The sequence below is a fragment of the Sceloporus occidentalis genome, unplaced genomic scaffold (assembly GCF_023333645.1).
Source record: "Sceloporus occidentalis isolate IW3139 unplaced genomic scaffold, rSceOcc1.0.p SCAF_7, whole genome shotgun sequence".
Classification (NCBI taxonomy): Eukaryota; Metazoa; Chordata; class Lepidosauria; order Squamata; family Phrynosomatidae; genus Sceloporus; species Sceloporus occidentalis.
The window spans coordinates 52,933,218-52,953,550 of NW_028316987.1; the positions used below are offsets into that span (position 1 = coordinate 52,933,218).

General features: G+C 40.9%; 1 protein-coding gene across 3 annotated transcripts in view; it reads right to left on the reverse strand.

Annotated features, from left to right (window-relative positions):
- The window catches only part of KAT2B (lysine acetyltransferase 2B), a 62,069-nt gene that overhangs the window by 2,694 nt on the left and 39,042 nt on the right, over positions 1-20,333 (reverse strand). The window contains exons 9-17 of one of the 3 annotated variants that reach the window (XM_089532950.1): positions 17,723-17,859; positions 13,308-13,516; positions 11,376-11,502; positions 8,842-8,952; positions 5,709-5,852; positions 3,697-3,811; positions 2,186-2,222; positions 1,916-1,979; positions 1,748-1,832 (exon numbers count right to left, since the gene is read on the reverse strand). In XM_089532950.1, the coding sequence (XP_089389076.1) occupies positions 1,748-1,832; positions 1,916-1,979; positions 2,186-2,222; positions 3,697-3,811; positions 5,709-5,852; positions 8,842-8,952; positions 11,376-11,502; positions 13,308-13,516; positions 17,723-17,859 (1,029 nt within the window). Of the gene's footprint in view, positions 1-1,747; positions 1,833-1,915; positions 1,980-2,185; positions 2,223-3,696; positions 3,812-5,708; positions 5,853-8,841; positions 8,953-11,375; positions 11,503-13,307; positions 13,520-17,722; positions 17,860-20,333 lie in introns of all 3 variants that reach the window. The other 2 variants (XM_089532949.1, XM_089532951.1) reach the window with 2 other exon arrangements.

Below are 20,333 nucleotides of genomic sequence, written 5' to 3' on the forward strand. Positions count from 1 at the left end.
ATAAGACTCAACCTGAAATTTCAGGGGAGGGGGTGGGTGTTATCAAGGTCTTATTTAAAATATTTCTATTTTTAACTCCCCAAAGTTCTGACACCGGTCTGTATGGTATTATGTTATGTAGGGTTTTATTGTTTTGTTTTGGCAGGACTTATTCAGAAAAGGGTTGACACTGCCAGCAAGGTGTATTGGCTTGAGTGTTCGACTGCAACCAGAGATCAGGGTTTGATTCCAAGCTCAGCCATGAAAACCCACTTGGGCTGTGCAAACTGCCCCTAAGGGGCGGCCTGCAGCAGTCTCCATTTCTGCCTGATCTGGCCTTTGCAGGGTGCAAAGAACAGCCACAAAAAATGGTTCCTTTTTGTGCCCTGCAAAGGGCGCGATAGAGCAGCTCCGTGGTTTTATGGCGCTCCTTCGATGCTGGGTTGTGTGGACGCAGCACCAGATGGGTGTCATGACGCCATGAACTGTGTAGAGCGTACAGCGTCATGCTACCCTGGGGGCGGATTTGGGGCGTACATCATGTGGACACTTCGCCCCGACTCCACCCCAAGCTGGCCTTTAAGGCTAGTCTGCACAGGGCCTTAGTGACCTTGGGTGAATCACAGAAAACCCATGATAGCGTTAGTTGGAAGCAATTTGAAAGCACAACAAATTCCAAAGAGGTTTGCAAATGCCTTCCTCTAAGGCTGAGAGGGTGTGACATGTACAGAGTCACCCACTGATTTTTCTATGGTCATCTGGAATCACAGTCACAACACTTAAACCACTGCACCATGTTTACTCTAGGCAATTATGCCTCTGATTCCTAGGCGGGTTACAGACCACCATAAAGTACACGCTCTGCACGTACTAGGGTTAGGAAGGGCCGTATTAGGGTTAGGAAGGGTCTTACCTTCCTCACGGCCCTTCTTCCTAGTATGCGCGGAGCACGTCCTTAATGGCAGCGCCCATCCACATGGGTGCTGCCATTTTGACGTCTTGGACGCATAGCATCCAGACGTGTCGCGGCGGAAGTGACGCCACGAGGGTGCGCTTTGCCCCTCGCGGCGCCACTTCCGTGTTTTGAAAAGGAGCGCCATTTCGGCACTCCTTTTTCGCTGCGCCGGGAAGCCTTGCGGTCTGGCCGCTGGGGCTTCCCTCCACAGCGAATGGCGGCGGCAGGAAAACGGCCGCTTGAGGACGGTCTGTAACCCCCCTATTTGTGAAAAGTCAATTTCTGACCTATTAGAAAATCACTGCATGAGGGAAGAATGAACACAAACTCTTCAAGACCATTGTGTGGCTTGTGAGTTCATATGCTCTTGTATGTGTATCTTGTCACTTTTAGTTTCACTACAAGAGGTTATCTACCAGCACAGTTCACAGAACAGAGCTAGTACATTTCCTCCTTCCACACATAGTTTGTGGTTCAAACCTATACAGTGGAGCCTCGGGTTACGAAAGTAATCCGTTCCGCGGCCGCTTTCGTAACCCGAACGGCTTTCGCAAGCCGAATCCCCATAGCCGCTAATGGGGAAAAGCCGCGATTTGGTGCAAAATCGCGGCGAAAAGCACCAAAAGTTTTTTCGGGACCCGAAAAAACGTTCGTAACCCGGATCAATAATTTCCAATTGGATTTTTTCGGGTCCCGAAAAATTCGTAACCCGGGTATTTCGTATCCCGAGGTTCCACTGTATACTGAATTTAAGAGCATATTGCTCTTTAAGGATCTTTCAGTCTCTTAGTTTTAAAAGGTTAATGGCATTACCCATGGGGAATCTTATAACTTCATAATATCCAGGGGCTTCTGTTCTCTTCACTGGTTCCATGAAAGGCCAAGCGCTTTGATGGCTCTTTGGAAAAGAAAAATGATATTGTGATTCAGTGCTCCACACAATCAAAAGTCTCAAAACATTTACAGGAAACCAATATTTACCTTGACCTGTTGTAGAATGTTTTTTAGAGTGCTGTAGAGCTGATCTGGATCTTTGGGTTCTTTACTTGAAATAAAATGAAGACAAGATTGAAATGTATGTTTTATTCATTTCTGTAATGCTTTCAGCCAAAATTTTTAAAAGGTTCATTACAAAAACTTTTTCTTCTGTTAATCCCAGTTGTCCAACAGATGCAGGTTTAAATATTTAAAAGGTACAAGTGAATTCTCTATTCTAGAAACTTTTCATTTTCTTATCCAAACAATGCTCACCCTTTCTCTTTGCTGCTTGGTTTCCATCCAGTCTCTCCTATACAGCAAACAAAAGCATTTAATAAGAAACATGGTAAGATAAAAAAGAACTGAGTTAGTATGAACCTGAACCTCACCCTCAGTTTTATTCCAGGGCTGGGAGTTTATGGGTGCTGTAGTCCAATACAATTGAGGGACACTGGGCTGGGGAAGTTTGGAGGAGTACTCCCATCTCCCTCCAACACCTGCAACATGGCTACTCTTCAAAGTGAAGAAGACTTCCAAATATACTTTGTTATACTGGCATGAACTTCTGCTATTTGAACAAAAATGAACATATTTGTTCCCCTCCCCTTCTGTTTTTCCTATGCACATTTTCAGAACTTTTCTCCCAAGAAGCGTCTTTCTATATATGTCTATTTGAGGACTGAGTAGGGGCCCTCCTCTGTGTCCTACTAGTGAGGTTAATAAAATGTATGAAGGTATGGGAGATAGCCTTCTCAGTTGTGGCAGCCCAACTGTGAGTTGAAGACCCAACTGGCATCAAACCTGATTTAATTTAGGTGCCAAGTAAAATATATCCATTTATTAAAGCCTTTGGGACCCTCAGGGGTCCCTGCTGCTGCTGCTGATTGCAGTACAGCTCATGGGTGGGAAGGGACTGGATGTATCATCCTTCAGCACCCTGTTCGCCAACATCACAGAACACCTTTGGTTGCTGTGACTGGCTGGTATTTTAAGGCGATTGAGATCAGGGAAGAGGTTCGATTGAGAGGTAGATTGTAGCTAAGTCACTGCAGCCATGTCTCCCATGTGGTATCTTGACCAAATCTTCAAGAGAAGCTGCAAGGACGGTAGGCATGAGACTGACTTGAGGAGGAGGAGGAGGAGGAGGAGATGTTGCATGGGCAGATGTCTTATACAATTCGAAATGCCACCTTATATGAATAGGATCATGCTAAATGGAAACAATCTTATGTACCTTTACTATATTACACAGTTTGCTTTAGAGTAAACATGCTGTGGATTACACTGAAAAAATACATGTATTCAACAATAGAGCACAAAACATGAGTCAGAGTAAATGCTGATTACATAGTACAGTGGATCCTTCCCTTACATGGGGGATCCAGAATTCCACGTATGCTCGAGCCCCATTAAAAAGAATGGGGCTCGTGCCTGTGGCGCAGCGCGCACACCATTACCTCTTCTGGGGTGTGCTGAGCATGCTCCCAGAGCAGCTTTCAGCATATGCTGAAAGCTGCGTAAGTTGTGCCCACATATGACCCAGGCGTACTGTAAGTTATAAAAGCTACCTGTGACTAAAGAATGCATGCCAAAGTCTCTACAATTCTAGTGTAATTAAACTGCTTTGTGCATTTTTATTAAGTATTTAAAAATTATAGAACCACCTTGCATCAACAGAAGAGAATCCAATTTCAAAATTAAACTAAGCCAATAAATGATTTTTTTCAAAAAAGGTAATTTAAAAAAAATGTAACTCAAAAGATAATTGATAAAATGATACATACTAATTCCAGGAATACTTTCTACAGGAATCTGACGTACTCCATCTTTGAAGCAAGAAAGACCAGGGTAAACCTTCCGAATCTGAGCTTGCTTCCTTTCAATCAATTTTTTAATTATCTGTAACAAAAGCAGCACAAAAATTAGAATTGTACAACTTATTTCTATATCTATTTCCTGAGTAGTCAAGTATAAACGTATGTTTAGAAATAAGAAAGGTAAGATAGTGAGACAGCCAGCACAGTGTAATGGTTTCAGCGCTGGACTATGACTCCGGAGAATAAGGTTTGAATCCTTGCTTGGCCATGGAAACTCACATTCTCTCAGCCTCAGACAAAATTGCCTCTTAAATATTGCTAGGAAAGCTCCATGATAGGTTTGCCTTAGGGTTGCACTAAGTTGGAAATTACTTGAAGAACAAGATAGTGGGCCTTGTAAAGCATGACAAATATATGGTTGGAAACCACAAGTATCCAATATATAAAGGGCAACACTTTGCTATACATGGGGTACTTCTACATTGAGGGTGGGGAATATGTGCGCCCCCCGACACTGTTGGATGATAGCTCCCATCACTCAGCTAATAGTAAGGGAAGACAAGTGTTGCAGTCCAGAAGAAATCTAGAGCTATACATTTCCCAGCACTTCTGTGCATGATACTGCTGGATTTGGTTTTTAAAGCTGCAATCTTATATACACTAATCTGGAAATGAATCCCACTGAACTCGAAGGGACTTACTTCTGAACAGATATGTAGTGAATTGGATTGACAGAGAGTAAAACCACTCAACTTTTCTCTCTGTCAAAAATTCTACTGAACAGCCCAAAATTGTTGATTAAGCAACTGGATCTTTAAAATCATGTGGAACATTCACTGTCTGGGTTCCAATACAATCTGCAAGAATTTCTCTAACAGAAACATAGGCGGGTTACAGACCGCCATTTCAGACGTCCTCAGGACGTCCCAGTATGAAAAAGGGGCGTCTCTTCTAGACGCCCCTACTCCTATTACGGACAGAGTCCGTAACAAATGGCGGCAGCCGTTCCACACGGCTGCCGCCATTTTGACGTAGCGGATGCTGTGCGTCCGCATGCCGCATGGCAGAAGTGACACCGCGAGTGCGCGACTAGCGCCTCACGGCGTCTCTTCCGGGCCGCAAGGAGGAGCGCGATTTTCACACTCCTTCTTGGCAGCGTCTGGGAACCGCACCGTTTGGCTGCTGCGGTTCCCGGATGCTGCAACCGGTGGCAGCGGCAGACCGCCGCTTCTCGGCAGTCTGTAACGCACCTTAGATCCAAAGTGAAGTGCTAGTGACGTTAATCCACGGTGCAAACAGTAGTGCCAGAGACAGGAGACATCAGATCTCTGCTATTAGTTCCACAAGTGAAAACATCCAGATTGTGCCCTTTCTAAATGTATGTATCCACTAATTCAACAAGACCATTGGATACAGGCCAGACAAACTTATACTTCAGAAGCTATATCAGATTTCCATATCAACAAAAGCAGAGATAGGGAAACTATGGCCTATAGGCCACATGCTACTGGAGACTTGATTTGCCATCCCTGGAAAGCCCAAAAGTCCTCAGCCCCCTCAAGAATGTTTTTAAAAAAGAAAAAGGAAATATGATAAATGGTCTAAAAACTTATCTAAAACACAGAAACTGCAGCAAAAATGTGCTGCTTTGGGCCCTTTTGCCTCTCACCAAATTACCAGACTGCAGGAATTGGCCGTATTTCAGCCACCACACAAAACTGAAAGTGACACCATGTCATATCGATTCATGTCAAGTGAGGCCATGCAGCCAGCCCATGGGGCAGACACACTGAAGGGTACATGGCCCCTGCCCCCTCCATAGCTGCATAATAGTTATCCTTTTATTCACTGGTGTTGCATACCTGCAAGAAAAAAATGGGGGTATTTCTAAGCAATTAGAAACCTTATCTGTCAGTAATATTTCAGGTACTAACACACTGGTATTTTAAAATAAACAGTGGATTAATATATAAAATTACCTCTTTCTGCTTCTTAATGATGACTGAAAACTCAGTGTATGGAATCCTTGGGTTTAGTTCACATCCCATTAAAGTTGCTCCCTCATAATCCTTGATATAGCCAACATATTTTGCTTTTGGTACTTTAATATCTTTAGAAAAACCCTGAGGAAAGAAGAGTCAGAATACTTTGGTGACATGCTTTCCAATAGACTTCTAAAGCCACTGTGATTATTTGGTGGCACATAAATGACTTTTCCTTCATATGCTTTGAGGTGGAAATTCTACAGCCAGACTTGCACACCTCAATGCCCAATTTGCCAACTGATGCATTTCTGAACTGAGATTAGGCACTGCAATGTCTCCTCCAGAAGCAGCTTACATCTGCATCTTTCTCCAAGTCATCCTGCATTTTACACAGGGACTCTCTAAAAATATGGGCAGGAATCCTGCTGGACAGTTACAAATACATAAATAGCTACATAATAGCTGCATATTCACAGTCCCTACACGGCCCTTAGTTTGGTGGTTACACAGAGACTGAAAGTCCGCAAACACCATTTACCATTAAGCAGCATTCCCCTGCTGATCAAAAATTAGTTGCCTGATGTTCCCACCCCTTACACAAGCAACCTTTGGTGTGAGAGGTATTTGAGCAGACGTCCTCTTTCTGTTGCACTGGAGATCATGGGAGGGGATGTGAATGTCTGGCAGCCACATATCAATTGACAAGGGAACAGAACCCTGCTAATCCCAGCGGCTGTTTATTGATATGTTGGGCTTGGGGAGGTCTGGCCAGAATCCACTACATAGCACCACAGTTACGGTGCTACCTAGTACATAATGGCCATAAAGGATTCTGCAAATAATTTAGAAGCCTCTATGGCTGAATCTGCACTACATAAATAAGGCAGTTTGACACCATACCATGGCTCCATGCTATGGAATTCTGGGATTTGTAGTTTTGTGAGACAGTTAGCTTTCATTGTCAGAGAATTCTGGTGCCACAACAAAGTAAAAATCCCAGGATTTGACAGGATTGAACCATGGCAGTTAAAGCAGTGTCAAACTGCATTATTTCTGCAGTGCAGATGCATCCAATGAGACCTCAAAAAGCATGCAAAAGAAAAAACAATAACCTGTGACAGTTAAACAGGCCACTGAAATTAAAAGAGAAATACTCTCAACCCGCCAAAGTATGGTGGCTCTTACTGCTGCTGCTGCTAATGCTAGATAAGACCAACAAGCACCATCTAGCATACATGTCCTAGGACTCCAACCCACGCCATCAGATGCTACTGGGCTGCAGTATCCATGAACGTTGGGCAAAATAAAACTTGTTTGTGCCTTTAAGGTGCCACAAGGGTTTTTTGTTGCTTTTGCAGAAACAGACTCAGCAGGGCTACTCTCATGAAAACTGAAACTATCTCCTTGAAAACAGCACATACATAAAATTACAATTTCAAGCTTTCAAGAAATAGAGAATATAACCCACTCTTTCTAGAGAAAAAGAAGCATTTTACCACCATACTTTTTTTCAAGAGTGCCATTTCAGTAAGAAAAGCACAAGTTATCCATCACAAAGAGTATCAAAGGCGCTACACAGACGGGCCTTTTGGGGCGCTGTTGTGGCGTGCAAGGGGCGGCACTTTCAGATGCCCCTCGCCCCTTACGAGGGCGTCAAAACGGTGGCGCCCTGTGCATACGGGTGCCGCCATTTTGACGTGACGGACACCTAGTGACTGCACGTCCTGGTGACATTGTGACGCTGCGAGTGCGCCATTGGCACACTGCGGCGTCATAATGGTAGTGAAAGAAGAACCCGCTTTGTTTTACATATGCTCCCTCGTGTAACAAAACAAGGTCTATATCCCGCCAAAATCCATATTTTTTTAAAAATCAATAAATTGCTAACCCATTTTAGTGGTTTTCTACCTGTTAGGTATATTTTCTAAGCTTGTAATTCTATATACACTGGGCTAGAATGAATTCCCACTGAACTCTAAAGTAGATATGAAAAGGATTCAGATTTAAGCCTAAAATACTTTTTCAAACTTTCTTCATAATACTGCATAAAATTAATGGTGTTCTGCTTCTGTCTTTTCCAAGAAAATGTATTTATTAGCAATATTTTCTAGAACTAAAGTGTTCAGGAGACAACAGACAAACATTAGAAATATAAGTATGAAAGAAATGTGAAAAGTATTAAAAACAAATTTAAAATGATATATAAATAAATTGTAAAATTGTCAGGTAACTTAGTGGTATAGATATAAAAAATTTCAGACTTGGACCACCACATAAAAGGTCCTGTTCCAAACAGGTGATAATTATGGCCTCATTCCCACTTACAAGTACAGTGTGCCCGCTCCATATGCAGGCGCACCATACATGGCTTCCGGTTTATGTGGAAGCCATGTGGTGATTAAATGAATGGCACGCATGCCTGCGGTGCACACACGCCGCCCCGCCTCAAGCACGAGTTCCATTATACTGAATGCCAATCCATTCAGCACAGTAATGAATTTCATTACCACCCCTGTGATCTTTTGTATGAGTATCTACATGGACAGTCAGCTATCATGGTATAACGATGAGTATTGGAATAGAACTCCAGGACACTAGGTTTGAAGTCCCCACTTAGCCCATGGAACCCCACTGGGTGGCCCTGAGCAAGTCAGGCTCCCTCAGCCTCAGAGGATGGCCATAGTAAACACCCTTTGAACAAATCTTGCAAAGAAAATTCCATGACAAATTCACATTAGCATAGCCAGAAGTTGGAAAATACTTGAAATACAAGAATTTACAGTTATATGGACAGCTCCCTACTAAATGCAGTGCTTTCTCATCATTCACAATGCTATATGTTATACTGGAAATATGGGGCTGGTGAGAAAATGTCATGCAGTATAGAGGAATCACCTGACAACTGTGCTGGAAAATAGTACAGAAATGAAATGATGCCACAAGAAAGCAGCAAGAGCACAGATTGACAAAGAATCTTTTTCTGAGACAAGTGATAAATTGCCCTTTTCCCTCTCCTCATTTGATGAACAACCATCTGAAATTGCTCCCCAGTCTCCAACCCATTATTACAATCTGATTTGCTTACAGATTTAAAAACAGTTTAATTTAAAAACAAGAGACGACTCACTTGTTTCTTGAAATAGCCAATGGCATATTCATCTGCATAAGTAAGGAAGTTGAGAATGTTATGCTTAATATGATATTCTTTCAGATGATTCATTAGGTGAGTTCCGTAACCCTGTATAAAAATCATTAGGACAATTTATCTTCTGAGGAATGCAATGCAATAACAACTCAAAACTTGCTTTTTTAAAAAAAAATAGGAAAAAAATAAGGTTAATTTAAAAAACGAGGCTGGACCCCAAGAATCCTGAAGCAATAACGTCTCCTTTTAATTGCACATGCCATTCTGTATCCTCCTCCACTGCCTATGCCATAAAGCAACTAGGGCTGAAGGGAGACATCAGAACCAGGAGGAAGTGGAGATTTTAAAAGTTCCACTGTGTGCATACAGTATGTCTCTGAATCCTGGACTTAATACAGTGTACTTCCAGAGTGTTGAAAGTACATCACTTCTATTGTTTCAGTAATCATGTCACCATCTTGGTAGAGGAAACAGTATTAGCATCCCTGTATTAGAGGAGGAAGCTGAGGCTAAGTGATTTGCCTGAGGCTGCTTAGCGATTTCACGACTGAAGGGAGATTTCAGTCAGGAATGTTCTAGCTTTGCAGCTCACACTATTATAAAGCTGCCCATGTCCCCCCCCCCCCCCATTTCACCACAATAGATGTCCTATTTAAAGGATTTATAGACTCCAGGTATACGACAGTTTAAAATGAGCAAAGATAAAAAATAATCCCACTAGTGCACTATTACTTTTTGTTCTGACAGTCCCCCCTCCCCTTTGTCTCCTCTATAATCTGCAGAAACACTAAACTGGATACAGAATAAAGATTTCCACTGCTGTGTTATTAGCCAGCAACTGACAAAGAAAACCCAATTTCCCCCATGTGATTTGCTTTATGCCTTTTAGGCATGTGTGTCTGCGGAGTTTTGGCTCTTTCGGGAAACTAGACCTTTTAAGAGAATGACATGGTGATTGAGATAAAAATACAATAAATACTCTTCTTGACCATCAGTAGTTTTTCTCTGACCATCTTTCTAAAGCTTCAAAAGCCGAGAATTCATCCTTGGACTAAGGGGGCATATAATTTTAGTATTGAGCATGTTTGTAGAACACAGACTGAACAAAACGCAGGAGAAAGGCTGTGTTTTAATAATGTGTGATTTGAAAATCATGCCCTACAAGCAACAGCTTAGGGAACTGGGTATGTTTAGCATGGAGAAGAAAAGGTTAAGAGATGACATAATAGCCATGTTTAAATTGTGAAGAGTTTGCACAGTATTTTGCAGATGAAATCGCTTGGATTTGCTCCGACTTAGATTATGTAGTTGATACAAGTCTGATAGATGTAACCATGGCCCCTGCTTGCCCAGTGTTATTGGATATGTTTCAGTTTGTGCAACCTGAGGATGCCGAGGTTTCGGCTGTGGCCAGGGGTGAATTTGCACAGTTAAAACAAGTGTGCCACATTCCTTGAAAAGTCAGATCAGGTGACCCATGCCTTGATTACATCCTGTCTAGACTACTGTAATGCACTTTACTTGGGGCTGCCCTTGGAAACGTTTCGGAAACTGCAGCAGGTCCAAATGCTGCAGCCAGGCTGTTGACTGAGGCAGGGTACAGGGATCATGTGACTCCCCTGCTGAAACAGCTGCACTGGCTGCTGGTCTATTTTTGGGCAGAATTCAAGGTGCTAGTTTTGACCTTTAAAGTCTTAAATGGCTTGGGAACAGACTATCTGAAGGACTGTATCTCCCCTTACAAGCCAATCCCAGCACTAAGATTGGCAGGAGAGGGCTTTCTATCAGTTCCACCACCTTCGCAGGTGCAGTCGCTAAGGGCTCGGGAGAGCCTTCTTCGTGGCTGCTCCCAGACTGTGGAACTCCTTTCTACAGGAAATTAGATCGGTCCCCTCCTTGTTCTCTTTTTGCCAGCAGCTGAAGACATTTTTATTTAGGCAGGCATTTGATGGATGAATTTTACTTGGGTTGTGCTGTGTGCTGTAAATGCTTTTTACAGTTACACTATGGGTTTTTAACTTATGTTTTAATATTAATGTTTAATCATTTTTTATCTTTTGTACTTCTGTCTTTTTAAATTATTGTAATCATCCTTGAATCCCACTGTGGGAGAAAGGTGATATAAATCTTTGAAATACATAAATATATAAAATAAATATTGAGGATGGAGCAAGCTTGTTTTCTGCTGCTCCACAAACTAGGACACAGAGCAACGTATTCAAACTACAGGAAAAGAGATCCCACTTAAACATTAGGCAGAACTTCCTGGCCGTAAGAGCTGTTCGACAGTGGAACACATTCCCTCACTGTGGTGGAATCTCCTTCTTTGGAGGTTTTTAAACAGAGACAGGATGGCCATCTGTCAGGAGTGGGTTGACTGAATAGTAGGAGATTGAACTAAATGGCCCTCGTGGTCTCTTCTTACACTGCGATTCTATCTGGACTTACAGAATCCAAATGCACTTTCATATTTTACAGTAAATAATATCTTCTATTGCTAGGGAAAGTGTCTTTACCTTGACTTGTTCATTGGATGTCACAGCACAGAAGACGATTTCTGTAAATCCTTGAGACAGGAACATCCGGAAACAGATGCCACCAATTACCCGCCCATCTTTTATTAATGCAAGAGTCTTGTGTTTCCTGCAGTAATACATCCTTGTGTCAATTCTGTTTCACAACTACTCTATGTACATCATATAAATCAGCACTATCTCCATAATAACAACAGTATTAAATCATAAATATATTTTATGTGTACATCTGATGCTAACTTTATGTTCTGCATAGAAAATAAATACATGTATTTCAAGATATAATCAAGATTAAAAGGTGTGGCATGGTTAGGAGATTCATTTTTCCACAGAGGCTCAAGGCAGCTACACAGCCAGCTTCCCATCCAACTCACTTTGCCACTTCAAACAGTTCAGAGAGAGAAAAATTTCCTCTCAGCAGTGGGTGGAGAAGAGTGACCAGAGAGGAAGACTAACACACACACGCATACACACAAATTGAAAAAGAAAAGAGGAGGGGTAGATAAGAAAGACCACTAGAGGTCCTTGAGACAAAGGGGCCTCCAATCCAAGCAAAGCTCCTACTTCTCTTAGGCCCCAGACAGATGGGCCAAAAGCGGCGTGGCGGTGGCGATACTAGGGTTCCGGACTGTGCGGCAACCACACAGTCCAGAATCCTAGTGTGTAACGGCTGCATCCCATCCACACGGGCACCACCATCTTGACGTAAGGGATGTGCAGCGTTCACATGTCGTTGACGTCATGAGTGTGCCAGTGGCACACTCACAACGTAACCTGGGCACCACAAAAAGAACCCGGAAGAACTGGGTTCTTTTCACTCCAGAGGGACATTGTGCGGTTTGGCGGCTGCAGCGTCCCTCCAGAGTTAAAACGGGCAGCTGCAGACCACCATTTTTGGGCAGTCTATCTTGGGCCTCAGTTACGGAATTAATTTCCAGCATTAATTTATAGTTTAACATTTAAGATGCACAAAGAGCAATCTTTTTCCTGAGAAAAAGTAACAACAATTTATAGTAGGCTGTCATAACTGAACAAGTTGTGAAATCTTCTGAGTCATTACAAGCAAACATTTGCTTTGTTTCTATTTCAGTACTGTTCTGAAGGGCCCACCAAACCTCCAAAGCAGATTTTGAGAGAAAGCAGGAGACTGCAAGGGAGAGAGGCAAAATCATTCATATTTCACTGATAAGTGCCTTCTATCCATGGAGGAACATCAGCAAGACTTTGTTATTTCAGAAGTGGGCAATACTTCACCTGGCAGGCTGCATTACTGTATTTGCCAACAAACCATTTTCATTTGCGGCCCTGGGATTGTTGAAGGCCTAGAGACTGGAACAAACAAAACAGTCTGGAGCAGTTTGGGAACATTTTGACCATTTTCTGGAAGGAAAACAGCTTTTTTTTTAAAAAAAAATAAACAAATTGGGGGGAGTGGGACCTTGAGGGAGGTTTGAGAGGCTGCCAAAATATGGCTGGGGGCTGCATGAAGCCCACTATTTCCCCACTCCTGCATTATCTAGAAGAGATCATCACAGACTGATGCCAGTGAATCAATTCACACAAATATTAGTGCTTAGTTTGAAAGTTCAATTAACCATAGCTTTGTCAGGCCTATTGAAGCTACCTTTTGATGTTTGTAGCAAACAACTGACATATGAATTCTTTTTTGTCCATTTCCTACGCATTCCAGTCTATCATAAATCAAAATAAACTACAGAGACTTAAAACTACACTCTGAAAGTTGAACATTTCCATCATCTTCCTTTTTCTCTCTTATTTTTGTCTCTGAATAGTGAATCCATAGACCATGCATAGTTTGAAACACTGCTTCAAAGTTTCTTGAAACTAGTTCAACCAATAAAAGGTATCATCTTTCTTATTTTATGTTCCCACGGGCAGGAGAAAGATACTCACGGATCAAAGACCAGACGAGTAATATATTCTTTTGGCATTCTGGGTAGCTGATGTGAGAATACATTCTGTAAGCCAACCAACCACATCATAATTTTCTTATTTGGCTTTTGATTTAGGGAATTCCCAACTACATGAAATTCAATCACTCCCCTTCGTTCTTCCAGTCTCGCTGCTTCATCCCGAGCTGAGTGTGCCGACAGAAAGTTGGTCTGCTTTATTAGAGAAAAGAGTGAAGACAAATTCAGTATACATTTCAAAGTCATATTTTTTCACATACTCTTAGCACACATACTCGAATTTCCATTCCATCTGTTCTTCTGAACTCATCCTAAAGGACCCTTTAACACCACACAATTACAGCACTAGGATTCCAGTTTAACTGCCATGGTTGCATCTAAAAGAAGACTGGGAATTGTTGTTTAGTGAGGCTCTAGAGCATTGTAGCTGGGAATTATAAGGTACTCTTCCCTAAACTGCAAACCTCAGGATTCCATACGATGTAACCGTGGCAGCTAAAATAAAGCTACAGTGCTAGTATTATGTAGTGTGAAAGGGCCCAAAGTGTAAACAGGATAGCAGCTAGAGATACTGATATACTATGGAATTTGTATTTGGGTTTTTTCTAAGAATCTACGAATATTCACAAATTTCTTCCTATTTTTAGAAAGAACTAGAGGTTAGAGCAGCAGACCAAAGGAAGCAAACCTGATAGATACTGAGTAAAGCTATGTGCCTTAGAAAATATTCTGAGAAACCAGGAAAAGCCACTATTAACAGCTGCTGTAGGGAGGAACATATTTATGGGTCCAGTAAAACCCATCTTCCTTTTTAAAAGCCGGAGCATGAAAGGTACCCACATTTAGCTGGAACAAAATCAAGATACAGTTGAACCTTCATATCCATGGATTTAACAATCCACAGCTTGAAAATAGTTGTTAAAATTCCAAAAAAGCATACGTGCTTTTGCCATTTAATCTCAAGGAAAACATTTTACTACGTCACTGTATTTAATAGGACTTGATCATCCATCAATTTTGGTATCTACTGGGGCTCCAGCAAATATCAAGGGCCCACTGTACTCAGAAAGCAAAAAAAGGGCTCAGTTCAAAATCAGGCATCTGACCTCCATGGTAATCTTTGGCTGCTTGTTATCAATTACAGCATGCTGATTACCACAACGTGATGCAAATAGAATATCGAGGCATGGGAAGAACTAGAAGTGCAATCTAAATTCTGTTTTGTCGAAAGCATAGCTACCAACTAATGACTGTTAGGCTATAGAACCAAAACCAGAAATTCTTCTTTCCCTTTTCTTCCCTCTCTCTTGCATTGCTCCGGCTAGAAAAGCTTTCTTTTTACATAAGGAACCCAGAATCCCTCAGGTAGCTTGGTCTCTGACCATGTTGACTGGAGCATTCTGGGGGCTGTAGTCCAAAAACATAGTGCCTTCAAGATCTACTACTGCTCTCAGATCACTTTTGAGTAGAAAAACAACTTTTTCAAGCGCTACCCATAATAAGTTAAGTCAATTTGCTAGCCAGCTACAGTAAGTGCACCAGGGAACAAGATTTACATTTGTCTTGATTGGTCATATAGCAATTGATTCCATGAATCTGCTCTATTTTGGACTAGCACTAGGTTTAGGTTAGGTGGGAAACGTGCAGCACTGTTAATAATTCATACTGATGTAGACATTTCTATTTAACACTTAAAAAGTTTTATCATTAAAGACATAGTAATTTCACATCAGTTATCTCATAACAGAAATTTTAGTTTAAAGCATTTCTTAGGTGTGATAGCCTACCAAAGTTGTTTTTTGTTGTTGTTGTGTGCCTCCAAATTGTTTCTGATTTATGACGACCCTAAGGTGACCCTATCATAAGGTTTTCTTGGCAAGTTTCTTCAGAGGGATCTTGCCACTGCCATCATCTCAGGCTGAATGTGACTTGCCCAAGGTTAGCCAGTGGGTTTTTATGCTCGAGTGGAGACTTAAACCCGGTTCTCCATAGTTGTTCTCCAAAAGCAGGATGCTTACTGGTCCATCACTGTTGAGGTTATATCAGTGGTACAGTACATGCTTTAATTTCAAAAATGTTTTTAAATCCCATGCATCCTCTCTCTCTCTCTCTCTCTCTCTCTCTCTCACACACACACACACACACACACACACAGATCAGGAAGCCTGTGATCTCTGCCTGACATCCTGGTGAACTGTTGCTAGTTAAAATACTGAAAAGGATGGACCAATGACCTAATTCTGTATATGGCAGCTTATTCTGTTTAGTAGGCTGTTTGAATAGTGCACTGAATGATGACCTCCAACAACTTGACACCACATATCTTAAATCATTTGAAGCTGAAAAGAATCCAGGTGTGAAATAAACTTATTTGATTATCTGTAGCCAATAAATCTTATATATGTGGTGCTGGAGGCGAGTTTTATGGATACCATGGACTGCCAAAAAGACAAATAAATGGGTCCAAGAGCAAATCAATCCCATTGTCACAATAGAAGCTAGAAATAGAAAGTGACAAGAAAAGATCCTCTTTTCCATCAGATCCAAGAAATAAAAAAGAAATTTAAACCAAGAGAGAGGATGCTATACAACCAGGAGAGAAACACATTACATGACCAAGTAGAAACAAAAACATAATGGAAATCAATACATGGAAGAACTATATAAAAGAGATGAAAGGGTGACACATTCATTTGAAGAGGAACCATATGAAGACAAACCTTCAATTTTAGAAAGTGAAGTGGAAACTGCACTTAGAGCACTTCGGACAAAATAAATCACCAGGAACAGATGACATACCAATAGTGCTGCTTCAAGTTACAGAGTTCTCACTAAAATCACTAAAACAAATATGGAAAATAAAACAATGATCCAAGGACTGGAAACACTCCATATACATTTCAGTCCCGAGAAAGGGATTGCAGTAACCACAGGACTATAGCATTAATTTTCCATGCAAGTAAAGCAATGATCAACATTTTACAACAAAGATTTTTATCATATATTGAGTAAGAAATGCCAGCTGGCCAGGGAAGGAAGAGGCACTAGGTATCATATTACATACATAAGTTGGCTAATGAAGTGCACCAAAGAATTTCAGAATAAAATTAACCTGTGCTTTGTAGATTATAACAAAGCCTTTGATTGTGTAGATCATGAAAAACTATGGATCCCTCTTAAAGAAATGGATGTGCCACAACATTTCTGTAGCCTGTACTCAGGACAAGAGTCTACTGTTAGGAGAGAAGATGGGGAAACTGAATGGTTTCCAGTTGGTTAGGATCAGGCAAGGCTGCATTTTATCACCATGTCCATTTAATTTATATGCTGAACACATCATACTTAAAGCAGGATTAGACTCACATGAAGGAGGCGTGAAATCTGGAGGAAGAAACACCAACAACTTAATATATGTGGATGGCATCATCCTACTAACAGAAAATAGCAAAACTTGGAACAGTTACTGAAGAAAGTCAAGGAACAAAATACAAAGGCAGGTTTACAGTTGAACATTAAGAAAACAAAAATAATGATAACAGATGATTTACATAACTTTAAAGCAGCCAGTGAATATTTCAATATTTTCCATACTTTGGCTCAGTTTTCAACCAGAATGGAGACTGCAGACGAGAAACCAGAAGAAGATGAGGCCTTGGAAGGACAGCAATGAAGAGACATTAAATACTAAAGTTATGATTGTCCATGCCATTATATTTCCCATTTTTAAGTATGGTTGTGAAAGCTGGACAGTAAAGAAAGCTGATAGGAAGAAAATCAACTCATCTGAAATGTGATGCTGGAGAAGATTTCTGCGTATAGTGTGGCCTGTTAAAAAGATAAATAAATGGGTCCTAGAACAACTCAAGCCTACACTCTCTCTAAACACCAAGATGACTGAACAGAGACTGCTGTATATGGCCATACTATGAGTAGACAGGACTTACTAGAAAAGACAATAATGCTTGGTAAGACAGTAGGAAAAGAGGAAGACTACATTACAGATGTATAGACTCAGTCAAGGAAGCAAGACCTCATCAGCTCTGTTGATGATAGGCTTGGAGGTCTCTCATTCAATGGGTCGCCATGAGTCAAAATTGACTTGACAGCAGTTAACGAACAACAACAAATTGCACTTTGGATGTATCATGAAATAATACAGTCCACTTGAAAAGATATGAATGCTCATTAAAGTAGGAGGGGGGAGATAACATTACAGTTTATTGAAGCCACAGCCTGAGTTCGCAACAGCAAAGCAGACCTCATGAGAAATGGCTCATGGAGATTTCTCATAAACCAAAGCTGACTTCATGGTGCATAACAACAACAAAAATAATAACGTTAATTGCCATGTTCAAATTTTACACAAATTTGGCTCATGCCAAAGTTAACATGGCTCACCTCTGGACCAAGCATTGCAGCTGGATCTGTAATGGTTGACATCACTTCATTGATCAGCTCAATGGGAATATCTCCTACAACTCTTGGTTTCTTGGCATCCTCCACAGAATAAGGCTCATTAATTTTTCTCTTTTCTCCTGGGAAATAAAGCCACAGCAAATGAAATTGTTTAAAAATTAAAGACTTCATCACTGCATATAAATTGCATCACAGGGCAGAGAGTCAACATTATCAGAAAGGAAAATGTCAACTTATACTACTTGTAGCTGTGAAAAACTCCCCTTACACCATGGCTTAAAATAATGCCTGCTTTTTATGATATGGGTACAAATGGGTGGCAGCTGTACTACCTAAAGAGGCAGTTGTGGCTGTTTTATCACAGATCAGTCCTGAACACATGATTTGTCTCCATTACCAAGTAATCTTGCAAGGAGTAGGTAACAATATGAAGAAAACTAAAGCACATCATTGATAAAGGTTCATTCATTCATTCATTCATTCCCTTTTATTCATTTATGTCCCACCTTTCTACCAGTGATGGGACGCAAGGCAACTAACAACATATTTAAAAACTATACCAACTATACAAAGTCCTTTAATAAAAGTATAAATATAAAATTTGTTTTAAAAGTGATTGAACAATTTATAAAGTTAAAGTATTAAACATTAAAATTCATTAAAAGAACATATACAAACCTTAAAAGCAGCACCGCATAGCATTAAAACCAGTCAGTTTTAAAAGCCTGACAAAATAAAAATATTTTGACGCTGATGGAAGAAAAGCAAGGATAGGGCCATCCTGGCCTCCTTAGGGAGGAAGTTCCAAAGTCTGGGAGCAACCACCAAGAAGGTCCTCTCTCTTGCTCCCATCAAATGAGCCTGGAAAGGCGGTGGAACAGAGAGAAAGTCCTCTCTGGATGATCTTAGAGGTTTACGGGGAGAGACGGTCTTTCCGATAACCTAGACCCATGCCATATAGGGTCTGAATGATTCAAGCCATGGAGAATGAACATTCTCTTAGACGTGGCTCAGCTATTTAAATCAGTTTTTATGTTGTAAACAAATGACCCTAAGGTATGGAACCACCATTTCAATACCAACAAAATGTAAAATATGGACTCTTAGAAAAACAATAGTATTCAACAAGCCATAAAATAGAAGGCAGCAAATAACTAAAGGAGGAGCAGGAACCATGTGCCCTTCCCAGGTGTTGTTGAATTCCATCCCCCAGCATCCTCCACAACAATTATGCTGGCTAGTGCTCTGGAACCTTTCACTCCAACAAGATTTGGAGGGTCACACAGAGACAGAAATTAATGTTTAAATCATGCTATACTGCCAGGGTACGTGCATGTGGCTATTACTCAGCAGATTAGGTGTGCTGTATCCAAAGGTTTCTGATCATCACAGCCTAAATATAACAATAGAACATTAACCCATGCTTCTTTCCCACCAGTCTAATTAACTGTTTAAAAAAGCCCTGGTCATGAAATCTGCATAGGTTTTCTCACAATGTTCAGTATTCTGTTGAGTTCATCTCAACTAAAGTAAAACCACTTAATAAGTTGAATAGTGTGCTAATACACAGGTAAATCAAATTGATTCAGTGGGCCTACTCTACTCAAGACTAATAAGAGGATTGAGGCTAGTATCTCATTGCTATGTCTCAGATATCTAGGGGGACACTACAGTACTCAGCTGTAAAAACAGGAAGCCACTAATGAAACAAATGGGAAAGAAATCAGCTCTGGTTGCACCCTAAAATACAAAAAGCCAAGATTTCTCTGTAATCCATCATGTATAAATGTTTTAATATTTATCTAAAGAGCTTTCAAAAAAGCCCAAACCATGAAAATAAAGAGTCCCATGAGAAGGAAAGGTATTGTATACGATAATTTTTCTTTTCTTTTTTTTCATAATATAGAAAAACTCCTCCATATCTTATATAACATAAACTAAACAGCAAAAATAACACCTACTCTAAGCAGCAGCTGTCTGTGAACAATGACAACAAATTATCTTGGGGTGCCTTGACAACTGACAAATTTAGTCATTCACAGAGCAGGTGACTGTTTCATTCCATGTGTACAACTTTATCCTGTTAGCAAGTATTTTCACACATGGATGTAGGAAAAAGTGGGGGAAATGTTTGATGTGAGGCCAAAAGAGAATTATAGTTGTCCCTTCCAATCTGCAGAGGATCCGTTCCAGAACCCCCCCCCCCCAACGAATCGGGAAAAACGCAAATATCAGAGCCCCACTGTTTTTAATGGCCGTGTGTTCCTGTAGGCAGCTCCGCGCGCACACCATTTTGTCTCTCCTGGCTTCCCGTCTGCAGAAATTCAAAACTGCGAACGGGATGTCAGCAAATCTGGAGGGACAACTGTAAATGCAAGAAATGCAGCTAATGATAATTATCCACATTCTACATATCTCAAATAATTACAGTGATCATTCACAAAACAGTGTTGATAAAAGGCAGCACTGACAATAGCTAACCATCAAAAGACTCCAAAAGTACTCTAGTAATATATATTAACAATGTGGGCACTTCCTATTTGTTGTAAATTATCAGAAGTGGCTCTTAAATGGCCAGGATTCAATGATTTGT